Source organism: Rhea americana, unplaced genomic scaffold, assembly GCF_003343005.1.
Source record: "Rhea americana isolate MKP2758 unplaced genomic scaffold, rheAme1 scaffold_151, whole genome shotgun sequence".
Lineage (NCBI taxonomy): Eukaryota > Metazoa > Chordata > Aves > Rheiformes > Rheidae > Rhea > Rhea americana.
Window position 1 is genome coordinate 270,849 of NW_028185606.1, and position 26,400 is coordinate 297,248.

Genomic DNA, 26,400 nt, shown 5'->3' on the forward strand with positions numbered 1-26,400 from the left:
GTCTGCAAAAAGTCACCAATTCACTGGCCAGCTCTTCCTGAMCACAGAGCAAGGAAGAGGTCTGAATGGCATGCCTGGAGCCTCAGTCRGGGGTAAATCTACTAACTACCCAAAAAGAACTTAAGATGTAAGTACCACCTCATAATCCAGATGCTTAAAATTTTTGGTATGCTCATTAAAATTAGTTCATTMTTTAATAACTAAGACAGGTATTAATGGTTTAAAAGGCCAGCAAATTTAATGGTAATGCTCTCTAATTTATACTAATTTCTCATGTATATACACATATAGACGATCTCCCCATGACAACTCACCATGAATCTAATCATATGAATTGATTATGATATGAGTGTTTACATTCACAATCTCTAACAACCTCTTGCAACATATGTAGCAAAAGAAGCCACTAACTGAAATATTCAATGTTTAGCCTCAATAAAAACTCCTCAAGAGCAACAATCCAGCTTGTGCTCTGCTTTGTTACTGTTGACCTTCAGCATTTGTAGGCTGTTGATGAACTAAAGGCAATTCAACCTGAGAATCTACAATCTTGAATCATAGCCAACAAATGTTCAGCAGAACTATTAAAAATGCTATTTTGAGGGAGAAGAGATGAAATGCAAAAAGACTTGACTGAATATCACACAGGCTTTATGYGACATAATCAAGAACCCAGACTGTTCAACTATAAGCTTAATCATAAGTACATTTTTTTCCTTGAAAAGTGTAAAAAGTAATTACCATGTTCCCTAAGCTAGGCCAAGATTATAAAATAAAATGTTTTATATAACATCTTATTATGATACATTACATACAAGAATAACATGAAAAATGCTAGAAACAGCTCAGGACACAGCATAGCCTCAAAAGACTAAATAAGCAGAATATACATACAAAGCAGCTCCATTTTTATAGTACAGGCTCCTTTTGGAGTACAGGCCCTATTTTTGAAACTCAAGGATGAAAGAAGTTAGGCACAAACCATAGGAACAAAGAAGAGGAGGAAAAGTTGCCTCCACCCCCACCCCCCAAAAATGTATTTACACATACAAGTTACTTAAACTGCTTACTGCATATTCTTCTGGTGTGACCCTGAGAACATCAAATACCACTGCATCAAAGCTCTTCTTCAGTTCAGCTGAACCTTTTTCACTTAGGGATTCAGAGCTGCTACTCTTCTGCAGAAATATAAGCAAAAACATTGATGTTTGATTTTTTTTTTTTTAATACTTAACATTTTTTTTTTAATCCTTAACAACATTTTCTTCCCCCCAAACATCACTGTCATATTACATTTTTCTACCTGTCAAAATCTACTGAAATAAAATCACAAGATATTTTCTCCTGACATGGAGACCCCTAAAATGAGAGGGCCTGAAGTTGGCAACGAACTTCAAAGGCGGTTCTCAACACACAGTGCTTATATTTCAGGGCATAATTCTTGCCAATTTTGTTGACAGAAAAGTTTCTTAAAAAATCAGTTCCACTGAACTCACAGAAAATCATTATAGTGAGAACAAAATGCAAGGTCTGCTCCAAAGGAACAATTAACATCAGAGGATGGTATCATTCTCTTCCTATTCCTCCTACAAGCATTGAAACTAATAAAAAAAATACACTAATAGCTACATGTGTTTCCATTTTAAGAAACTCCGTAGAAGCAATTTTAATGACACTTTTTTTAATGTAAACTAAAAATTCAAGTTTTGAGAAGACATCAGTTCCTATATTACGATTATATAGTTGGAACATATCAAGACACTAGCTTCCCTGCTAAATACAAATACGGTTCAAAAATTAACGCTTCATACAGTATGAAGACAATACATCTATGTTACAAGTAATTCTTTTGATATATAGCTACAAGCTTATATTCTCTGTTCAATCATTATAAGAAAGTTTGTCACACTGAAGTATGAAATATCACATCCAGATGTGTATTTCATAAATGAACTCAGACATTTATTTTGGAAATACGCATGTTGCATGCGATCACTTTGCCCCCCTGTCACCTCCTAGCCCTTTCCTTTGAGGGCAAGAGCAGTTACACATATTCCAACTCRTGGTTTCTTCTCACTTTCAGAATCCTTGGGTAAAGCAAACTCCTGATTAAAAAGCAAAACATATGATACACATGGACAAAACCTTATGAAAGGCCTCAGTAATTATGGTCAGTAGCTTCAAATGCTTTGACTTCAGCAAAAAAGAGGAACCCTTGAACCACACTATGAAGCCTATGGGCTTCAGCAATAGCTTAACCTTGAAGCTCCCACAATAGTTTTGCTAATACTTTGTAGAAAACATTCCAGAGGAAGAAAACAAGTATTGACACACATTGTATTCTCACCATTGTTGTGAGCTCTACCTCAGCAGTGGCAAAACACACTGAACAAAACAAGACCCATCCAAGTCTCATCTTGGAGACTGGATGTATCCTTAGGCACTCTATTCTATCATTATGTGGAAGGCACCTCTTAGGAAGTTTAACTCCTTACTAAAAGGCAAAAGAGCAAATATCCTGATCTTGGAGTGATGTCTGTTCAAAAAAAAAAAAAAAAAAAAAAAAAAAAAACACACAAAAGAAAACAAGATTTGTAGGATATTATCAGCAAGTAGCTGTTACATCAAGCAAAACTGCAAGTACTCCTAAAGCAAGAAACTGGAAAGCATCCAAAAGACCTTTCCTTGAGTGGATGTCAAGAAGATACATGACTAAGTCCTTCTCAAGGGGAGCAGCAGAAATCAGAATGCCCAATTTCAGGAGCAGACGAGAAAAACAAGCAGAGAATTGTTGGCTCGGAGGATGGGATGTTTGCATTGTTTTAACATTTTCTCCTGAAAATCTAACAAGGCAGAACTATTATAGCTGTACTACGTATTTCTACTTTCACTTCCCACTCACAGAAGTGAGAACATTTGAGTTCCTGAAAATTCAGCCAGCTGAAATAAATCCTGCTCCATTTTTAAATATTTTGGGGTTCAAAGATCTGAAGAATATACTTGCTTGTTTAATAATCACAACTGTTTTAAATAGTTAAGTTCTTCTGACAGCACCGTATCTTTGAAAAAACTGATTTTGGAAAACAAAACAAAACCCCCAAACTACACAGGCATCCGTTTTCAGTAACGTGTACACTGTACTTTCAGAAACTTTTCAGTTATGAATTTTCCCTCCTCCTCAGTTAGTCATGACAAACTATAACCTACTGAAGGCAAATTCATTTAGTACAGTTGATACAGACTCTTAACTCATGAGCTGTCCAATTCTAGATGGTAGAAACTTTGCAAGGGGGTCCCATACCAATCCCTCTCAAGTCCAGGAGGGAAAGGGAATGACCTTATCATTCCACAACRCTACAGTGTCAGAACCCCAGTACTACTACTGCTGAAGAAGATAGYATTTCCCACGGGCCTCCCCAACTCCAAATATTGTGCCAAGAGTATCTCACACTATTATAACTTAAAAMGAAGAGCTTTCTTATCTGGCTCTGATGGAAAATGACACAGAAAAGGCAGTTACTGACAAGGCTGTGAATAACAGTTCRCGCTTTCTACTGCTATATAAAGATCAGAACTTTAAATTAATCTAAATTGTGGAGCATTAAACCACAACACCCATATAAGTAAGAATCTGCTGCATAAGATCTGTTAAAAGACAGACACTTTTGTTTGGGGGCATTTTAAAAAGTTAAGTTTTATGGTTTTAAATACTCAAGAACTGAGTTTTGTAATCCTTACCTCTGAAGCAGTAGCCGCAATATTAACACTGCTTGACTGTCCGTTCATTAGGTCCATACTGACCACACTGTTARTCTCCTGTCCTACATTTAAGGCAGCAGGATCATCTCCAAGGCAACAGAATAACCATTCCTACAAARAACAAATAATCAGAAGTCATTTTGTTCAAGTGTTTTAAGAAAGATTCAGCATTGCAATCATAATAAAACCTGAACTACTTTAAACTGCTACACTGCCTTGAGGAGCAAGCTTTAGTTTCAAACACAAATTATCTACTTCAGAATGTCCTCATACACACAACTGAAGATTCTTCTACAATCTGTTACTTCCTGCTAGTATAGAAATTTTCATGGTTTTTATATTTTCCTTTATACCAAGCATTGATATGTAAATGCATGCATTAACCCACAGCTTAGAAGTTATACTTACAGCATTAGTTGAAGATTCTTTTCCTTTSATTACAAATGTTAAAATCAAGACCAACTCTATCAGATTTATTTTTATAAGTTATCCAATAGCCTTCTACTTTATATTCCTATTTACTAGCTTCAAGTGAAAAGCATCACAATGAAAGCACTTTAAACACACAAATGAAAGTTACTTTTTCTTCCAGAAATCATTCCCCAAATTACTGTTTAGGCAATAAAAACATCACTAATGCATCCATCTGACACATCCTTGCAAGAAGGCTACTATTTCAGTTTTCATTGTTACAGGGAGAACGCTGTAAAGAAATTAAGAATTCTGGCCTCTCTACAGAAGGCACAGGACTACCTAATACATAAACATTGTAGACAATAAAAACTTGTTTGGGCTTAAATTTCATGGGATGTTAGTGCCCTCTAGCGTGAAAAAGAGGTCATAAATTACTTTTCATAGGTGCACATTTATAACAAGTCTGACTTTTTCCAAACTTGCAATTATTTACGATATTCACTTTTGGTTTGTCACTTAACTCAACTACAGACAGGCTGCAAATTAACGGAGAAGCTACATGACAGGTAACTACAAGTTATGACAAAACAGTATTACAGCATTTCATATTTAAGACTTCTACATTATTGAAAAATAAAGTTATGTGAAAAGCTCTAACTGCAAGTGATCTAAAAAGAGGTATAACAAATAAGCCTGGAAGGCAGGAAACTGCAGTGTCTGAATAAAGTGTCCTCAAAAAAACCAATATCTTGAAAATGTCATTGTAGGAAAGTAATACACAAAAGGAGATCAACTGAAATAGAGAACCATATAGCAAATTTCAGCCTTGTAGGTATAGTGTTAACATGTATTATATATGTATTAACAGCCCCATCCGATCCATGTTGAGCTAGATTTCTGCAGATCAGAACCATCATTCGTGGTAGCTTTGTGGGTGTGTGCACGCTTTTTTGCTTAACCCTAATGGGACTGTCTCATTCTCAGGGTAGAAAACACTGCATTTCACTTTAGTATTAYGTTCCCAACTGTAAGCTGTAAGGTGATGTAATTGCCTCCACTAATGTCAGAAGACCTAGTGACTCTAAAAAAAATGCCAGCTCAAGTCTTAGGATAATACACTTACTAACTGTTCTAACTGTTCATGTCAARAGAAAAAATATTTCATCTTTGGCTTGTGACTTAGTTTCCATCACCACCATCTTTCCCCACCCCAATTACCCTCCAGATTGTCTCACACGGCCTATTTCCAAATGCTTAGCTCCCCAGCGCCTTTTTCCTGTTCCCTTTCCTTGACGTTTACAGAACTGAAGAGCAAGGAAACAAACCCTGGAACTGATGTAGTAGTGATGGTAGGATACAGAGGTATCGCAGCTCCAAAGCCAGTTTCAGGCTCTCTGCACGTTCAGAACGTCATTCTTGTCCCAAGATGGGAAGGTACTTGCAGTTTTATTATGACACAGAATAATCAGTATTTTTAAAGAAGTTGTGCATGTTATAGAAGCCTATAGAGTTGGCAGAGCAACCTAAGAGAAGCAAGAGAAATGATTCCTCTATAAGCAACACAGTTAAAACCTAATTCCCTAATGATTAGTCTCCTGTAACCCTTACACATCCAGATAGGCTCCAGCAACGTATTTCCCCCCCACACACACACCACCAATACTCCCTATTGCTTCACCCTTGGCCCCTTAATACAATACCTCCCATTCTCTACCTGCTCTGTAAGCTTTACCAATTTAAACTGTTTGCATCTTCCCATCTACTTGGAGTACTAGACAGACAGGTACTTACGGCTGCCCTGACCCAACAGCAGAACAAAATAAACATGGAAATTTTGCAATGGATTTTTTTTTCCCCTTGGGAGTTGGGGGGGGGGAGGTACAGAGGTGGTGAATACTGATCTGGGTTTTTCCTCTTCTAATYTTCACTATAGTCACTAATTTTAAAGAAATTTTTAAGAACTCTGCTCTTATGAACTCTATCCCTTGGGTATGGTTGAAATTGGCCAYCATGCTGAAAAGCGTGCATAGATAGGCAGCAGAGAAAGCAATCGCATATGCCTCAGGAAGCTAGACTTTCCTCTGATCTCTCCTCTCACCAAGCCCCCAAGGCATCCCAGACTAGGTCCACCAGCCTGAACCACATATTCCCTTCTCCCTCACAAAATCCAGCCAGAGCTCTCTCCTCTTCAGAGGACAAAAAGCACTCTCTCCAGACCCAGGCTGCAGCTCCAGAAGTAAGCTTGTCTTCCTTCTGCTAAGACTCTGTCAGCTGGCAGGCAAAAGAGACTTTCCTGTGGATTCAGCAGCCTATCTACTCTGCCCCTACCAGAACAATTATTCTTGTAACTTGTGCAACAATAAATTACACTCTAATGCTGAAGTTCAGATTTCAAGAACTACTCCTCTCAGACTGGTAAGACCATCAGAGGCATACAACAAAATGTGTGTTCAACTTCCATTTTAAATAGGTAGAAAATTGCTTAGAAAAACCCTATATTAAGAGGAAATCAAGATTAAAAATATTTACAARTTAGGTTTATTATATCAAAGCTGTCCATACAGTCTTCATTTCATACCCATTGCTGCATTACTACATTATCTTTAAATACATTTACATATGCTTTTTCCTACTTCACAGATATTTAGTAAGAGGCTGAAACAACAATCTAAGTTAACATTCATCAACTTCCAAGTCCTGGAATGTGCAATACCAAGCAGCATACTTTTGAAAGCTTTATTAGATACGAGACCACCAGACCCTCCCTAAAACAAACAAAAGGAACAGTAACAATTTTGGTCAGCATACTAGACGAGTGTAAAAATAATCCTAACCCTGGAATAAGGAAATAATGCTTTGCATACTACACTGGCCTTCTGCTTAATACCACAATAAGCAGTACTCAGCAATATCAGGAAGATCAACAGCAGAGWTATTCAGAACAACATAATGGGATACGTGAAATGACTGTCACCACACTGCAGTAGTGAGTCACACAGCTTTTAGTGTGTACCCACTATATCCAATTACAAAAACTAAATTACATTCAGTAATTTGAACTTCCAGCTTGTTTCTCCTCTTCAAGTTAATAAATGCCCATGTTCTCAGAAGTGCATTAAATATGGAGGTGAAAGTTTCATATGAAGCATAAAATGYTGGACAAGCAGGCATTTGTGCCAACCTGAAGTCTGGGCTACTGGATGCACTATGTGGTGCTTTCCTACCTCTGTAAGTCATGCATACTGTACATAAGGGGAAAAAAAAACACATCCAGTTAAAATATTCATCAAGTCCAAAGAGCAAAAGCATCTATACTAAGCAAGGGCTGCCATCTTCAATGAGTCTGAGTTTTTGTGCAAATTCACCCAAGGCTGTATTTGATAACTATTCCGTTACAGTAAGGTGTCTAATGGGAAGCCTAACCTTGAATCCTTTCCACAGCAGAATTCAGGGAAATTCTTGCTTCAGACTAAGTATAACACTGCCTGAATAGAGGGAAAGAGGGAGGAAAAAAAAAAAAGCCATACAGCCAGACAAACAGCATTTTAAAGACCACCCTAAGGTTACATTAAAAAATGAGCCAGCTAAGCTCACTGATCAGAGCAATCCACGAGCTTTGAGGAGWCAGAGCCACCGCTAGGTTTATGAGTGGCTTGAGTCACAATGACCAAGATCCTATTTTCTACCAACATTATGAATTGTAACAGTGCCATTTATTTTGATCACTGTTCTCCACGGAAAAAAACAGAAGTGCCTTGCATGAATTACGATCAACTACAAATGCAAGGCCAGTACTAAAAACTCTGGGACCAAAGAACTGTAAGAGTTGAACAACAGTTCAGGTAAAATTAACTTGTGCATCTGATCTTGTGGAAACTCTAATCATTATTTTGAAAAACAGTACAGAAAAGGTATTTCCTTTCAAACATGAAACAGAAGCATACTGGACTCCACAGAATCTGCACTTCCCTATGAACACAGTTAGATCTACCTAGGTTAGTTAAATCTCCCTATTTCATAGAAGTCTCACAAAACACTTAGAATTCAGTRGACGGCTGCATGATTTCAAATTCTAGATCAGAGCCTTCTCACTCATAAAAGTAKACTTCTTCCTACACTGCTTGGCACTTTCCAAATCATACCCATTGAACAAAAGGTACAAACTTTAGTGAAACAGAACCTCAAGATCTTCAAGCAACTGTCACAGTGGCTTCATAYGCACCAAGTAGGCTTCTTCTGGCTGGAAGTACCTTGTGGAACTGCTTCTGTATTTAGGATGCTCACTGCCCTTTAATCAGAAGTTAAATACAGAATGGGCCAATTAATCCATAATTCCTTCTTACCTTAAATAGCTACAATTAAGCTAAAATAAAGAATCCCTATTACAATTATTCACTTGGCACACTAATGTCTGCCACAGATGAAGAACACCCACATTCAGAAACACTGATCTTTTGGATGCGGGTCATCTCCATACTCCATCCAGTGGCTTAAGGTACAGTCTCTGTGCTATAAGATCCAAAACAGTATGGCCCAAATAAATCCAACACCAWAAAAAGGCACATTGATTATATTGCTACCTTAATTGCCATCTTTTTTTCTTAACTTTTGCAAGATGCACACTCATGAAAGACCATTTAGTCTGTCTTATTCAGATAAATATCTTGTGGGAAGTACAATCCATATGCCTCCAGGCAAAACAGAACTTTCCGAATATTCTAAAACCAGGTTTTGTTTTTGAAAAAATCAATGAAGAACTTTGAAGTGCACCTCTCAAGTTATCAACAGATTGCTCAGAGCCTTGTCTAGCTCACTTCTGAACACCTTCAAGGACGGAAATGCCACCACCTCTCCAGGAAAACTTGATCAGTGTTCAATCACACTCATCACGAAAACGTTTTTCTTAACATATGATCAGAATTTCCCTTGTCTCAACTTGTGTCTGTTACGCCACATCCTTCGACTTTGCCCTTCTGAGAAATGTTTAGTTCCACCTCCTCTATAGCCTCCCCTCAGGTATTTGAGGACAGCAATAAAACTCCACCTAGCCTTTTTGTCTTAAGGCTGAATAAACCCAGTACACTCAGCCTCTTGCAAAGCACTTCTCTCTAGGCATGTGTGCCAGTCCCCCAGTCCTACTTGTTCATCATACTGGGCTTGTTCCAAGTACACCAAATGCCTTTCCTGTACTGGGGAGCCCCCAAACAGACAGTTCTCCAGATATAGTCTCATAAGYGTTGAATAGAGGAGAAAAGTCATTCTCTTAACTAGCTAGCTACCTTTCTTTTAAGGGAGCCCATYGAGCTGTTTGACTTCTTTGCTGCAAGGGCACACTGCTGACYTGCATCAACTTGCTGTCCAGTAGGACCTTCAGAGAAAAAAAATTTAAAGTAGCACAAGTTTGAAAATAGAAAAYCTGTCTTACGTTCACAGAAAGGCATTAAGATCCTGTCTCCATGAGTCTAGGAAAAGCACTTGGTAAGTCACCACAACCAGTGAAGGTTAAGACTAAGGACACTACTAAAAGAAAGTAAGTGGAAAAAGACACGGATAGAACAGAGATAAAGGGACATAATCTTGAACAGAATATTGTACTGGAAAGAGACTACTAACAGTTATTAGATATGTGACACTAGCACAAATATTAAACATTGGGAAATACATGAGAACACTACAACGCAGGAAGAATAAAATCATCTAATGGACAAGAAAATGAAAAGTAAAATTCAGCCATAAAATTTGAGAAGATCACTCTAAGTTTCTGCTACGACTTTCAGCTCATTTCTTGGAAATCACTGTCAGCCTGTTCTAAACATGAAATCGTTTTTCTTCATATCTAATGCAAAGGTTTTTACTTGATCTCATGTGACTACCACCAAAACATTCCACAAGAGATCTTGACTGTTGTATCATACACAACTCTAGACACCCAGCTTCAAAATATTTTCAAATCCAAATATATGCAAGGAGCATACCACTATGTAAGAGCCTATCATGTAAACAGAAACCAACAGACCTCAGGTTGCCCAGGCTAACAAAACAAAACCTGCAGCAGGATACACTTGCTATGTGTAAATATCAGGAGGGCAAACAAAAGGAGTATGAATAAAGTGTAAATTTAAAGTCAGAAATCAGAATATAACAATCAGGTTGTCAAATATTTTCCCCAAAACCATAAAAAAGCAAAAAGTCATAGCTGCAAGTCGATACTACATTCACTCCTTAAAGAATTTGCAGTATGATGCCTGCAAAAGCAGTAAAGCTAATCCAGTAATGCAAGAGATTTCTTTAAGGTTCAGYTGATCCTGTTGCAAGCTTAAAGCATTTCTATATTCCTTCTAATAAGACTTAGTAGTTCAAAGTTGTGTAACATCTCTCTCTTTTCCTAAGCACGTCTTGCCCATCAGAATAAAAGCAGTACCAGCTGAGTTCCAGATATGAAACCCCAAATCCACAGGTCTCCATCAGAGTTTGAAAGTTGTAAGACAAAAGAGAGCCCCAGGTAAGTAGRTAAGTTTACTGCACAGGAATTTAAGCTTTTGTTCGCAAACTGCCTAAAAACTATCAAGTTCTCAGAACCTCAGGTTCTTTCTTCAAAGATCATTTACAAGCCTCTGTTCAACTTTGTTGTTCTTTAGAAAGAACATCGCATACAGAAGCATTTTATTCTTTTGGATTTTGCTACTTTTTTCAGATGTCAGAATCAACTAAACACTTAAAGTTACGATGTATTGTTTGTTTTTCCCTCCCATATGCCAAAATATAAATATTAGAGAAGCCAATTATTTAAGCACTGAAAGCATATTGYGTATTGTAAGGTTTTGGTCTCCTCTTCCTCCAGATTTCAAGTCTACTGTTAGTCTAGCAAATKTTTTTAGAAATAAGTATAGTCTTTCTCTAATTGCTTGAAGAAGGAATCAAAACTTGTTCAGTCAGGAAGCAGAGGAGGAYCTCTCCTCACAAACACACACAAAATAGGAGAAATCYGATCTTGGAGATAAGTTTGAAAGAMAGGAACTATGACAATTAGTTCCATGGATCAGAGGTACAAAGGAAGCAAAGAAAATAAACAGGAGAAATTTAAGCTGAGACAGATGCTCCAATAAATTATGCAGATCTATAAACCTTTCCACAATTAGCTTTACCAAGATGTCCACCACATGGCCTTCGAGCAATCAGCTTTGTTTGTAAACAAGATGAGTAGAAGATATGCCGATTAACTCGTTCAGTTTGCAAAGTATCTTATGGTTTAGAAGTACAAGCAGGGCACCAGTGGAACTACAAAAGGAAGAATACAGCCATGGACAACATTCTGCAACATCATAAACAAAATACTTAAAATAAAGCAGCAGAATACACAATGCCACTCTAGTGTGAACTTCAAGATCAGTAATGCATTACTCTTGAGTTATCTGGATCCACAGTTTTGCTTAATTTCTGGATATTGCAAACAATACCAAGTAAGGGAAAATTATTACAGACTTTCTATCAGAAAAGATACGTGTTCACTGTGAAAAGTCTCTAGATGCTGCCCTTTTGAATCTTAGGTCTGAGAACTTAATAATGCAGTAGCAAGAATTTCAGCCTAGCAAAAATTCCAGCAGAAGAGAAACTTGGAGGAGATCATTATAATAGGCTACAAATAGATCCACATGGGTGACAAATTGTGATCAACCAACGAACTCTTACAATGGAATAGGGTTCAGAGGAGATGGGCAAGGGTGAGGTGCCCAGGAAGCTCAGGAATGATGTAGTGTGTGATTCACTGACCGCAGCTGTGGCACAGAACCCTGACTAGCTCAACACAAAGKGGACCAGAGGGTAGCCTTTAAGATAAACAGCTATGTCAGTTGAGTGGATTAACTGGTGTAAATATTTCTTCCTGAGCTTATCAAGAGTGTGAATGTGTCCCTGAGTCAGCCAGACCAGCAAGGGAGAAGTGCACACACTGCTCAGCCCAMTATAGAGTATAAAACCCGAACAACTAACAAAAGAATTTGAGAGAGCAACCCACAGATTCCTTCTTGGAGACTGGGGACACCCAGCATCATGACAGTGAGCATACTAGAGACCAGCAATGGGGACCACATTGGTATTGCAGTTGAACTGTATAACRTAAWTGTTGTATTTTGCTAGRTGTAYACACTTGTACTGTGATTTCAGTATACTGCTGTATCACCCTGCTAAATCAAATATCCCATGTAACACCAAATACCTTCAAAGGAAGCTTTTATATTAAAATATTACACACTCTACATGTAGAATATCTAAAAGAATTTGGTCAGAGAGTATTTGACAAGTCTTTTGTCTTCTGACTGAAATATCATTTAATGAAGAAAAACGGAAAAATTTAAAAAATATTTTATGTACAGCTACACACCTGCAAATTCTGAAATAAAGGGGACAGAGAACACATTCTTTATTACTGTCACTAAGCTACAGGAACTGTCATCCACAACCACCACCACTTATGCACCAGCAGCTTGTATGGTTAAAAAAAAAAAAWGTATCAGCTATGATAGGATGTAGACATTGAATACTCTAAAATAGAAAATGCCAGATACCAAAAACAGCTGGCAATCATGAGAACTTTTTCTTATCCAAAGCAAATAGTGGCAACAAATACTACAACAAAATTATGGGGTTACCTGGAAGACAGCAACTAAAAGACTCAGTTAGAAATCACATTCATTTTAAGCTAAATATGAAGGAAGTCTATACTTCACACATGGATATATAAGGACAGCTCACATAGCCACACAGCGAGCTCTTCGAATAATCTTCTACAGACAGTAAGTGCTACAGTCAAAGTCATAAACAACAAAATCAAAAACATGATAACCAAACCAGGTTAGGGGTAAGTTTTTAAACAAATGAGATGACAAAGTACAACTGCTGCCGAGTAACAGYTTTCAAAGCTACAGAAATAAAGATTCAGTACGATTGTCTGCCTCAACTGAACTCTTTCTTTGTTCAATAACACACAAAAAAAGGTAGATTTCTTGTTTCGGAGGAGGAAGGCAGAACTCACACTTTCTAAGGCAGGAAGAAGAAAATACTGTTTGAAGAACACTTTGATTGATGATTTGATGATTTTTGAGAWGACATTAACAGGCAGTAAGGCTCTTACCTGAATAGACAATGTCTCAGACCATTTTAAAATTCAGCATTTGGAGAGATCAATACAGACCTTATCAATGACACCYATGATGACATTTCAACAATGTTCTCCATAGTTTTTTTTTTTTAATTAGCATGCACCTATATAGAAGTTTATACAGTTGCTATAAAAATGGTGCTAACAGGAAAAATCCTGACAGCCTATGAATTGCCTACATTCGGCATGACGAGTATTATGGGGAAATGCAATAGTCATTTACGAAGGGGAGCTGAAAATCCAGAGTGAATTCTGCCTGTGCCATTATCCCTAAATTTGTTTGTKAAAGGGTGTTGAGGTCAGCTTGTCCAGCTTCTACAAGCAAACAATGCATGTAGTGGTCACCCATCCATCCAACCATTCACACCTTTTCTGAGTTTCTAACTCCTTTTAGAAGGGCCACAGTAAATCAGGCAACTGATTTAACAGCARACACTCAAACACCAGTAGTTTAATATTAAATCCTTTTCTTCACCCAAGAAAAGTCAGCAAGAACTATGTAACTGCTGACCACCAAAGCGTCTGCATAAGAAAAACAAAAAATGACACAGAAATAGGATAAATCTGGGTGAACTCATGCAGATCTAGGACTTCAACAAAACAAACRGATTTTAGAGTCTTGTTATAAATGCTTGAGAACCACCAGAAAGATCTAACGACTCATCAGCTGGCTCAGCTAGATGTCAGTGGCCTACTGAAAATGTCTGAAATTGAAGACTAAGCATATGTTCATTTCAACCAAAATRATTTAGAACAAATATTTTCAAGAAGGAGAATAATATATTAAGATATTATCTGACACCAAGTTTCTGTCTGAATAACAGGCAAAAACAGGGAAAATTTCCCTGCAATTTACCAAGATACTCTATGTAAACAGGAATTTATTTGGAAGTGTGAAATTCTTGGTACACCAATCTTATTCTTTGTGCACTAACAGCAATAGCTGAATCACCACAAAAACAAAAAGTAATTTTAGGCAAATGGATAGTATAAATGAGAGCCCTGGTGGAGCTATTCCCAAGCCATCTATCTACATTATTGATGAAGAATTTGCTCCAAAGAAGGAATGACATAATAACTATCTACAGTTTGCAGAACTTGTATAATTGATGTAGCATTCAGTGTTTTCCAGGACACATCAAGAAAGATCCTGAAATACAATACAAGCATTAACTTAAAAGACTTAAAAAGAGCATAGCTAGCAATGCATGGGAACCAACTATGCAGAATCATTTGCATACCTCTACTAGTAAAGTCAAGTCTCAAATTCTTGGTTACAGAACAGGGGAAGGTGACAAATCACAGGGGGGAGGAGTGGGGAACATGATAATTCTTTACATCACACACAGTAACCTCATGGTAACTAATAAGAGACCAAGGAAAACCAAGTAAYTTTTCAAATTACTTCCTAAGGAGGTAGAAGTACGTTATTGCATAAGTAAGCAAAGCTTCAAATAAGTGCAAACARCAAAGATGCTCAGATCCCATGAAAGCTAATTCTTGACTTTATCTACATGCAAACACAGCACTCTTTCTTGAGATCTAGCCACACTCACCACTCCTGCCTTAAAAATKAGTTTTAAAAGGCTTGAATTGGCACCCAAATTAATAAACAGATTTAYCAAGACAAACATTTTTCATTTCACACAAAATTTACCTTGAAACGAGGAAAAAAGTGCTGTAAGACTGACAGAACTGGAAGGATCTGGGGCAGTTTTTAGCATTTGGATCCAGTATCACAAATTACAATTTGGTGAGGGATTTGATACCATTTCATGGTATCATGATGATCATGATGACCGTTACTGAGGTCAAACTGTCCACAGCCYGAAAGGACAAGAAAACTGGTCAACRGGGGAAAACATGAGTGGACACTACACACCAGTAAACAGCCTGGGCTGGGAAACACAACCTGAGCTAGGAGGGCTGGATGGGGAATAAATTCTCTGTTAACGGTTGGCAAGAAACTTCATTGCCCTACAGRGACAGAACACAGCCCATGGACTGCCAGTTGAAGAAACTGTTGTAGAGAGTTGTATTTAAATTTTATATTTTTTACTGCGTAATAGATACAAAGAAGATCATGCACAATATTGACCAAACACTATTTTAAAATGCATCACTCCCAGCAATCAGCTTCTGGCACGGGCATGTTCTCTTAACCAGGAAAGASAGCACTGTGGTAGATATCTCCTAGTTCTGAGGTATTTGTGTGCAATCCATACGGTCTCTCTCCTTCAACATTAATGAGACCTAGAAGTAGGTCACAGTCCATTTTGYCTTTCCAGAAAAAGTATCATAGCAAAGCAAGACTGCTAAACGCACAGGTTCAGAGGTAAGAAAGCCTGAGGATCCCAGGATGAGAGGAGAGTTGTACTGAGGGACAAAATACCATATTTTGGTATAGAAATAGGAGAGAAAACCTGTAACCCACCATGCYCAGCCTGCAGTACAAGCAAAACAGYAGGGTGTCATGGAAGAGCAAGGGGAAAGGAGAGAGAACCTACTCCAAACACAAAACTTCCCAAACCTCACTGTATCTTTGTCAAAAGGTTTCATAATAATYGATACTTGCCAATACTGCAACACTTTATGGCATCAGTACCATAAAATTTTCAACTGCTACCACTCATCAAGATCTCAGATTCCAAATAAATTTGAACTACAAATAATTCTTTGAAAGAAGTGAAAAAAAACAAGACCAGACAAWTTTCTTCTGATTCAAAACCAAATTATTTTAATTAGATAAAATAAACACAGATGTTTTGGTGTTGTCTCAAAAGCCAAAATCATCTATTTCAGGGAAATCTCACCTGCTGCCTTTATCTRCCGCATTTCTCTTATTTAGTTCCATATTCGACTTACAAGGCTGACTGTGAACACCATTTAAACACACACACACAAAAGGTTAAGCAGCTTCATAGATTGGTAATATCTAATTGCTGAAATAGCTGAACAACAACTTAGAAAAAGCCATTAGCCACAATACAGTTACAGTATTTAGGACAGGTGGTATGCTTTTGAAACTATTTCACTACTTWAAAAAGCTGAGATTCTAATAAACTATATTAGCTTATTTTCCACCAGCCTCCAAAACTGAGGATACCAACCTCAGCAAAACCAGCATAAATGCTGCTACCTATATACACAATATTCATACAGTAGCCTTCTGATCTACAAAGCTAGTTTTTTTCCAAGAGCATCAGATGAGGGCTTTTTTCAGCTAACAAGAGCAAGCAAGCAAGAGTTCCACGCAGCTAACAAACAGTGTAAATCTGGCAGAGCTGTGAAACAGCAGGCAGTAGGGCTGTGCTACCACAGACAATGCTGCATAAACCTCCTCCCTTGCTGAGGAATGAAGCAAACATCCATTCACTATAGGATCCAGTTGCACGCTTGACTCAGCCCCATCCCCCCGAAAAAAGAACRTGATGCAAACGGTGTCTCCAATCTAGGAACCACCCCTTTGTATCTTCCAAGGTACGTTAACCGATTTCGAGGATCATTATGTCAAAAAAATGTTAGCCATCTCTGTATTAGAGAGGTAAAAACRCCATTTAAGAATTCCAAAACATTCCAATTTTCTTTCTGTAAGCAATTAACTCTATCAATATTAGAAGAGTAATAGAGAAAAAGCCACAAAGAAGTACTGATCAGCTTGTCTAGAGATAAGATCATAGAAACACACCCTACTGCCCTAGGGAGGAAAAGAATATCCGACTCCATTAGTGACCTGGAAGGTAATAGGGAAAGAAGACACCAGAGAGAGTGAGACTGGCAAGTAAAACTTCAGTTGCTGAAGCCCATCACTTCTCCCCATCTTCCCTCCCCACTCCCACAAGCAAAGCCAACAAGACATCTGTGACACTCAGTACCAGTCTGCCCAGAAATCTGACACCTAGAAGCAATACAGAAACTCCAGATGTCCCCAGACAGGAAAAGTCTGAAGCTTGTTTCCTATTCCCTGGAGAGATCTCATTCCTGTCCCTGTCCTCTAACTCTAAGACTCCCCAATTCTGTTCTTTACTTAAGCCTACTGCTTCAGAGAGCAAGGGGAAGCAAAAATACTTAAAACAATGCAAGTTAAAGAACAAAAGCGCTATGGAAATAAGAGCTAACTTTTAGTAGGTACAGATGAAATAATTATTAAAGCCTTCAGCTTTTCTACAATATACTTATGCTTATGAATGCATAATGGATTTAATGGAAGTTTTGTGAGCACAATGGCATAGCCTGACTTCTTTCATTCATTTACTTGCACTATCAAACAAGTCTCCCTTTTTAGCAAAATCACTTCACATTGGCCAACGAGATTAAAGTCCATCCAGCCTAGCATTACGTAGATATGACATCTCCAAACTATTACAGTGCTATAACAAAATCTGTATTAAATGACTAATTCCTATTACAACATATTTCATATTTTCCTAAACTATCATTAAAAAAATGCTTTTTGGTCTTAACAATATTCCTTTAATTAATACCTTCATTGTCTAACAACTAAGTTATAGAATTGACACCATGAACTATACTTCATCAAAAAYGTGTCAGCCTCAAGTCATTAGCACGCAAATTCAAAACGCAGTTTTGTTACTGCAAGTCTAAATTTGATTAAAATTCACACCTACTTCACATCTTCACTTTGGACTTATATCAAACATACTAAGCATACAGCTTAGTTCCCACACCCATAGGCATTTCAGTTTTCTCCTACAAGCTAATCAAATTACATATGGAAGGTAGACCATTTCACAGGACAAAACACATTTGTGATGAGTTTCTCCAGGCACCCTGGGATAATGTGATCATAAGTATTTTAAAATTTATATTGTACATGCACACAGGTAATCGGGATCATGTAGTAAGAAACACTCAGATACTCCTTTTCCTTCTCCTAGTCATACAATATCCCTTACCAAAAGCTAAAACAAACTAAAGCTACTGCAGTTCTGATTGCTGGTCTGCAACAGAACTTTGAGACCACTTCTTTTAACAAACTGAAGTCCCTGAATGTCATCTTGCATATAGATTTGTATGAATACTTAAGACAAGTTTCTCACTCTGAAACATGATCTAGTACCTAACAAACAAACCTTACCACCATTAAGACAGCTTCAGGAAAGAGTTAAAATGGCCGAGTGGATGTATTAAACACGTATCACAGACCCTAGCCACAAAAACGCAGACCCAAGCCACGCAAAAAAAAAGCAAAGTGTCAGCAAGGTAATTAAGTATAAGTGCAAGCTACTACACGCAGACATTGGGGAAATACTACCTGCAAGCAGATCCTAAAGCAGAATATTTGCTTGTGAATAGCTGCCATTCTTCATACATAAAAAAATCTCCAGAATAATTGTCCATTTCTTCAGCATCACTTTAATGTACCTTCAACTTTCCAAAACATTGCATATCTGGCATCCATCCCAAATGAAGAGTATCAGCTTGCTTTCTGGGTTGCTTTGCTGACTACAATTCAGTTAACATCACTTTCCCCTCCAAATTATTTTAGTATTATTCTGGACACTTTGAACACTTCAATACATACTGCAGTATAGTTAAATAAGTTCCACAAATAACATAAATTTTCTGTCAGCATAGCTAGATTTACACAAGGGCTTCACATAGTATAAATGATAAGAACTATAATTTAATATTTAAACTTGCTACTATTAAAGCTGGTACATACTTCTAATAAAGACCAGGACCAAGTTTCCTCTTCATTTTTGAAGTTTAACATAAGAAGCACTTTTTTTTAAAGTTGCACTGAAAATCATCTATTACCATGACTGGAAATTGCATATATTAGACTAGATCAGAAAGCAAGCTACTGACTACTAGTAAGGAGAAGAACACTTTCAGAAAAACAGTAAGCATATTAAAAATCCATTAGCAAAGAGTTATCTGGCAAAATTTGTTTCAAATCTTGCTCTGAAGCTTGGCCAGACAGTTCTGTTATTAGTTGATTATGCCTGACTTTTCCAAACTGAGGGTAGACCAAGCATATTATCAATACTTGCAAGATGATCTCACATTAAATATTCTTCTGTGTGAAGTGCCAGAGGTAACTGCTCAAAATAAGCTCAGATGAAAAAAAAATCCACACRTCATCAATACAGAAAATGACATGGGGAAAAAAGAAAAAAAAATCTAGATAAGCACTTTTTAAACTAGCAGCAGCAAAAGTATTTCTACCTTTACAKAGGGACATCTGCTATTATTATATAAACATAACAGGAAACAATTTCATTAGAAACCGCATGCCTGATATCATCCATGCCCTGAAATAGCATATTTAAAAAAGCAAAGCCTTATACTCAGGTAATGTTTATTGTCATCCTATCTTCAGGCAGACCTGCAAGGCCTAGGTTTTGACCTCCCCAAACAAGTATCTCAGTCTCCTTGCCAGTACATTCAGTCCTCAAAAAATAAAGGGTTAGCAGCTAGCTAAGAAATCCTACTTCAGTAATTTTGCATGATAATCTCAAACAAAGTACCTGTAGATCACCTTAACTTGGTAGAAGGACTGAACTCAAATAGATTCCTACTGTTCTTATATCAACAGGCCTTTTTGTAAGACACAATCTACACTTCCAAAAGATTTTGATCACTAAGAGGACCACAATTATTCAAAGTTACCTACCAGGAAATTGGCTAGTAATCAAAAAYAGATTGATGGCAGAGTGGTCTGGATTCACTAGCAACAGCAACATATTTCAGGTGCCCTTTAACCATACAAAGTTAATTATGTGATAGGGTAGAAGAGGAAACACAATGCTTCTGAGCCATCCCATTTCACCATATGCTTTATCAAAACACCTCATGATATTAGAGTGAGTAACTAGCACAAAACAGTGATGCGTTAATAGAAAGAGTAGTCCAAATCTTTGAGGTTTTTTTTTTTTTTGATTTAGCACTTCAAACAGTTTTTATGCATTTTGTAAATCAAAACATATGCTTAAGAAACTATGAGATGCTACCAGCATGCTAATACTAAACAAAGTTTATTGTAGTTGATGTTGTAATCCACAAAATACTCCAAAAGTTTGAGGATTGTTTTTTTAAGACAGATAGCTCTAATGCCCAGTTTTGAGTAACATCAACATTACTCCCAGCTCATTCCACTGGGTTACTGTAAAAGATGTTACACTCAAAGTTAAGCCCTATTCCAAAGAGGTTTTCAAGAACRTCACAAGGATCCCACAATGCCTGAAGCGTTTCTGTGTGCAATCTGATAGGGCTTTAGTTCACCAGTACGGRTAGACTAAGACAGCTGGAGAAGACTAAGATTTTTTTCTTCTCCCAAGCTAGGAATTCAAAACAGATTCCTTCTTGTTTTCTATTACTATTAACAATGGTTCCACAAGCTAAGTTAGAGCTGAAGAGACAACTGACCCCCTGTCTGACTTCAGTCAGTTTTACTAGAGCATTGATTTTGCATTTACCAGTATTGTCTGCCCCCAATTGCTTCCTCCTCCATTACATTTGACAGGGTATCAGCACAAGAGTGTGTACGGCTGCAGAATCAAAYAGCTTGGGGGAAGTGATCAAACTGAAAAATAAGATAGTGGGGGGGAGGGGAGGGTAATTTCTGAGCTGGGTAAGTTCACTGATCCAGTTCACCCAACTGGTATTTCTGCAAGAATAGACAGTGCCAGTAGTGAGCAGTCAAGAAATACTCTGCCAAGAAAAAACATACATGGCGTAACAATTCAATTACAAATCATTTCAATTCATTATCAAGTTGTAGTCAYCCACATTTGTAAAGTGGGGATAAAACATAAGAGCAATAGGAATAAAGTCACAATTTGTTATTAAAACAAGTAGACTGGAAACAGGAGCTGTTAAAAAGTTTCTAAGCTTGAGTTTTATGCAAAACTAACAAGTCAGAAGTCCACCTSTAGTTACTTGCCTCTTCAATACAACCAATTCAGACATGAAGCGTACAGAGAAAACCTTAATAATTTGAGACTTTGTTTTCCATTTACAGACTCCTCAGCCTGCCCAWACATTATTGTTGCTTGATAATCTGAAAATTATGTAACTACAGAAAGTGTGCTTTGTACTAGTCCTATTTGTTCACTCATTCATCCAACTGTAGCTACTTTATCACTTTATACCATGTATTTTGAATCTGAATAAAAAATATAATACTACAGTTAAGCCAATTACCCAAAGCCCTTGGTACCTTAATTACATGATAAAAGCAATCTGATTTGCCAACTGCATTAAGATCACTTACTCAGGATGTCTGCCAATCATCTCACCCCTATTATCCAAGAAATACACCCTCTTCTTTTTTAAAAAAAGATCAATATTATTCTTCCTCAGCATGATCTGAGTCACTCTCAATGAGAAAAGCAAACGCCATAGTTTCAAAGTTGCCTCTGAATGCATAGTAAGACAGGTTCAAATCTAACKGCTTTTAATGCCATACTACTACAACTATGGTCAGAGTTGATTCTTTAGAAGCCAGTCCTAGTTCACTGCAGACTTAATTGATTGCAACCAATACTACAGCTCCATTAGGAGAAAAAGAGATAACAAATACACATCTGAAATATCAGTGCTGCTGACTGATAATGGCTCCAAAGCCATCAAAACATTCTGCACAAGATTGCTTCCACAGTTTTAAGACACAGTTTCAACATGAATGTCAGCAAATCTCAAACTTCTCCTCTTCAACCCCCTTTATACACTTCTCTCCCACTCTGACAGTTTCAGCCCTYGGACAACCTACAGACATATAGTAGAGACAGTATAAGCGCAGAGATTCAAGACCTCCTAGGAATTCCTAAGTCAAGTCCACCACTTTTCAGCAGAGGACCTCATGGCAAGATTAAAAATGAGTCTCCCTCTATCCCATTTCTGATTATCCTCTGGCAAGCTGTTCTGTCTTCCTTAACTTATCCACATTTTGCCCATGTTGTGCTTCATTATTTGCACTAAGAACTGCTAATCACAGAATCATAGAATTGGTAAGGTTGAAAGGGACCTCTGGAGACCACCTAGTCCAACCCTCAAACAAGTGGCTCGCACGGGGATCAAACTCGCAACTTTAGCATTATTAGCACCATGCTCTAACCAACTGAGCTATACCTAACCCCAATAACGACCTAAAAACAAAGGARGAAGAACAGTAACGATTTCTAGCCAGATCCTAGTCAGATTAGGTCTCAGTCTTCTAGTTAAAGATCTAAAAAAATGATTTTACTGTTTCATTATGATTGCTAAAAAACAACTAAGATCAGAGGGCATCAACACTTTTACCTAACAGCATATACACTCCTTCAATCAGGAAGGCCGATAATTATATCCACATCATCATGTATATTTTATCTGGATTGAACCTCAGCCAGCTTGTTCTAATCCATGTCCAAATCTCAACTACATGCTGATGAGGCACTAAGCTACATTAACCATTGTGGACACTTTTGCAGTATATGGGCAAGACTTATAGCCCCCTCCCCCACAGTATAGACCAKAAAGAAAAATAGAGCAGACAAATGCCTTTCCCAGTTCACTTACAATCTGAAGATTATACTGTCTATGAARTAGATTTCTATTCCCCCTCAYCCACAAAATCTAAATTAGGTGTAGAGAACAGACCACAAGTCCTACATCTCAAAGAAACAGAATAAATAACTATTCTTAGAGTTTACACCAGTATGAACACAACTAGAGGACTGCAAGCAATATCCACCTTAAAAAAAACTAATAAAAAAAATAAGGGCTTTTAATTTAACCATCAAGCAACAACAGATGTACTGCTCTCAAATCTGGCATCACATCAACTGCCATGTTACATTCTTAATCTTTAACAAAGGAGGCTGCTCTTCACAACTAAGAAATAAGCAGGTTTTTAAACCACCAAGATAATGTATACAGAAACGCCCTGTCAGCTTRCTTGACATTCTAACAAAGAAGCTCTTCAATTGTTCAATGTTCAGCAGAGAGAGACCCTTGCAGAACATCCAGAGATTTGCTTCAGCCAGAAGCAACTTTTTGATGCACTTGATACAGCCACAAAGAGCCAGAACACATCCAGACAAGTATAATCCTAAAGAAATAAGGGTAAAGCTTCTAGAATTTGCAAATTCTAGATTTTTCCAGCACTATTGCCCTGCAGTACTACCTAAGCAGTCATCCTTGCACTTCAAACAGTACGACAGTGTGGAGGACAACCTTGCCCTTACAAAAAAGGATACAAGAAGCACAGAGGCAATCACCTCTCTGCACAGAAATTACAGCCTTGAAAAAAGAAAAACTGATAGTAAARATGAGATTGCAAGGTTTGAAAGCATTCTCTAGGAAAGCTCCACGAGTTCAAAAAAGACAATATTTATGCCATATAGGAGTCTACAATCTAGARGCCTTTAAGGAATTTTGAAAAGGCCAAGTGTAACCGTACTGGCACATAACTCATCTCAGAGAAGTGACTCCAAAGTTAAACACTAACCTTTTATGCATTTTGGGAAAACGGTCTTTCAAAATATTTAGCACTGGCCCAGTGGAGGCCCTTGTATTTTGTTTTGCTATGCTAGAAGATTCCATGAAGAGGTTGAGTTTTTGTAGTCAAAGTCTCCGACAAACTGAAACCTGTACATCAGGCAGAAAGACATCAGACTAAGTCTCCCTCTTAGCGRGTCAATGAATGGGTTCAATGCCTACTGATTCCACCACACTAACTTGAGAGTCACGGCAAGAAGTTCTAGCATTCAGAATATACCATGCTGCCCAACACCTGCTCCCCTTCTGTGATTTAGGGCCACCCTTACCTTTTCCATTATCTTCTCTGCTCCTCACAGCTGCTTCTGGCTACACAAAGCTGCTGCCATCACCTTCGTCCAATGCCTGGACTGCCGCTGGAGCAAGAGCTGCAGTTTCTTCATCTGACACACCACTACAGTCTTCCTAGAGCTCCGATTTCKTATGTCCTTTTAACTGCTTGGCAAAATGCTGGATTTCACTAGCCTGCCCACARGTAGGATTCTAATGCCAACTTCCTTGGAGCCCTACAAAGTTTTTAAGGACCTTTGCAGAAGGAAAGAGCTGCAGTTACACATCTGCATGTTCTAGCAAACAAAGTACACAGAGCATCTGCTTTGAACAGCCAACTCTAACAGTAAGCCTCTCTTGCTTAAGCAGTCTGAGAGGATCAGTTTGTAACAGGAAAAAAAACAAAAACACAAGCTTGTGTTCATGCAATAAAAAATATATGCATGCACATACTCATGATTAACAACATTATTTTYACTACAGCAGTTCCAGGTATCTAAACACAAAGGCATTAATGTGTTCTTCCAAATATATTGAAAATGTATTTAAGTATCTCCTTCAATATAATCGCATCCAATAAAGGGCTATTAAAAAGTCAAATCAAAAGCATACCATGGCTTTGATGTCTTACAGTTGGACAAAAGACCAGCATTTACCCTCCTCAGCTTTAAAGCAAGTTTTCAACCAAGCTTCCATTACTGAATCAAAGGCGGAGCCCAAGTGATTCATAGTTCCAAGGAAATATAAAAAAATTTAAAAACTAATCTCAATGACAGGGAAATAGTAGAAGRAACTTTAAGATAAAGATGTGTCCTTATCAATTCAAATCTTTTAATAATTGAACATAAGCCAAATAGAAGATTAATACACTAAGATCAGTAGCTTTTTGAAGTCCTAAACACACATTTATTAGACAGATCAGTTTAAAATAAAAGTTAATACAAGTAATTGAAGTTTAAAAGTTAGCTCTCTACATTTATACATATTCAATTATACTCATCAGCATGAAGACCACCAAAATACAAAAATAGCAAGTGGGTTTTCTTGGTCTACACAGTCTACCATGATGTAAGAGTGCAAGCRAAATAATCTTCAAAAAAATTCTGCACAAAGGTAATTTCTAGAGAAAAAGAACTGACATTAAACAGGATATCTTCTTGAACACTATTTTCCATTGGTTGAATAATAAAATATAGCTTGCTAAAAATCTAGCAAAATAAACTAGAAGGTAGAATATTTCACAAGGAGGTCAACAGGCTCCAAACTACTGGAGTACATCTTCCACACATTTTTCCCCAAGGACCACTCTCCCTCCATCTCAAATATGCTATACTTTAGCATTTTAGTGAAGAATAAACTTCAATTCTTTTCAGAAGGAATATTTAACTTCAGAATAGCAAGAGTAGTTCTTCATATATACTCCGAATTCTAAATACAGATGTCACCAGAGGGCACTATTTCAATCCAAGTGACTTAGCTTTAGCAGAAGTTCTGAGCAAGACAGTAGCCAACCCAAATGCARGGATGTGCAGAGGCTGTATAGGGACTAACATTTTGCTTCTGCAAGTGATTCCCCTAAAAAAACAAATAAGTGAAATGAAAAATATTTCACTTTTCTGAGATATTTACAGCATAAGTAGAGGCACTGCTATTAAACAGTTAATATCAACTTACTCACTATGCTATTCTGTGCACTTGATGACACCATTCAGTTCATTCACGCAAGTTCTTTAAACTGATGTTTCACACAAGTGCAAAAACAAAAACAAAACAAAAACACAGGATCCATGCCAGTACAGCTCATGTAGGGCTTTCACAGGCACCTCTATGACTGTATTATCATTGATTCTAAACTTTACAATAATACATGAAAAAAACACRTACAAGTTGTCAAAAGATCAGCTTTGGAAACAATATGTTTCTCTATTCCTCATTGTTCTGTATTTGACACTGTGTTGAGAGGCTCCAAAATTAGACTATTAACGCAAAGATAATGCAAACATATCATTGATGTCAGTACGTTTCAACCTGTGGTCCACATGTCATTTCTAAAGGTCTGAGATCTAATAGAGATTAAAAAAATCCAGGTGAGTTGAAGCTTACTAGACAGAAATGTGCACAGCCACCAGAAAATGCAATAGGTCTACAAATCAAAAGAGGCTGCACATCTCTGTTCAGTGTGAATAGAAAAATGTGTCCATTTTATTCTGAAACAGATCATCATCAGCATAGCAGTAGTAAAAAAAAAAAAATAGTTACAAGCAGACAGTGACAAGAAAAAAAAATCCACTGCA

At 37.5% G+C, this 26,400-nt stretch overlaps 1 protein-coding gene across 6 annotated transcripts in view; it reads right to left on the bottom strand.

The window, feature by feature from the left end:
- RALGPS2 (Ral GEF with PH domain and SH3 binding motif 2) overlaps positions 1 to 26,400 on the bottom strand; it is a 123,131-nt gene that overhangs the window by 95,306 nt on the left and 1,425 nt on the right. For 2 of the 6 annotated variants that reach the window (XM_085299614.1, XM_085299612.1), the window contains exons 1-3: positions 9,453 to 9,532; positions 3,739 to 3,870; positions 1,071 to 1,178 (exon numbers count right to left, since the gene is read on the bottom strand). In XM_085299614.1, the coding sequence (XP_085155740.1) occupies positions 1,071 to 1,178; positions 3,739 to 3,870; positions 9,453 to 9,473 (261 nt within the window). In that variant the 5' untranslated portion in view covers positions 9,474 to 9,532. Of the gene's footprint in view, positions 1 to 1,070; positions 1,179 to 3,738; positions 3,871 to 5,498; positions 5,593 to 9,452; positions 9,533 to 14,987; positions 15,153 to 24,105; positions 24,362 to 24,718; positions 25,870 to 26,400 lie in introns of those variants that run through there. The other 4 variants (XM_085299613.1, XM_085299617.1, XM_085299616.1 and 1 more) reach the window with 4 other exon arrangements.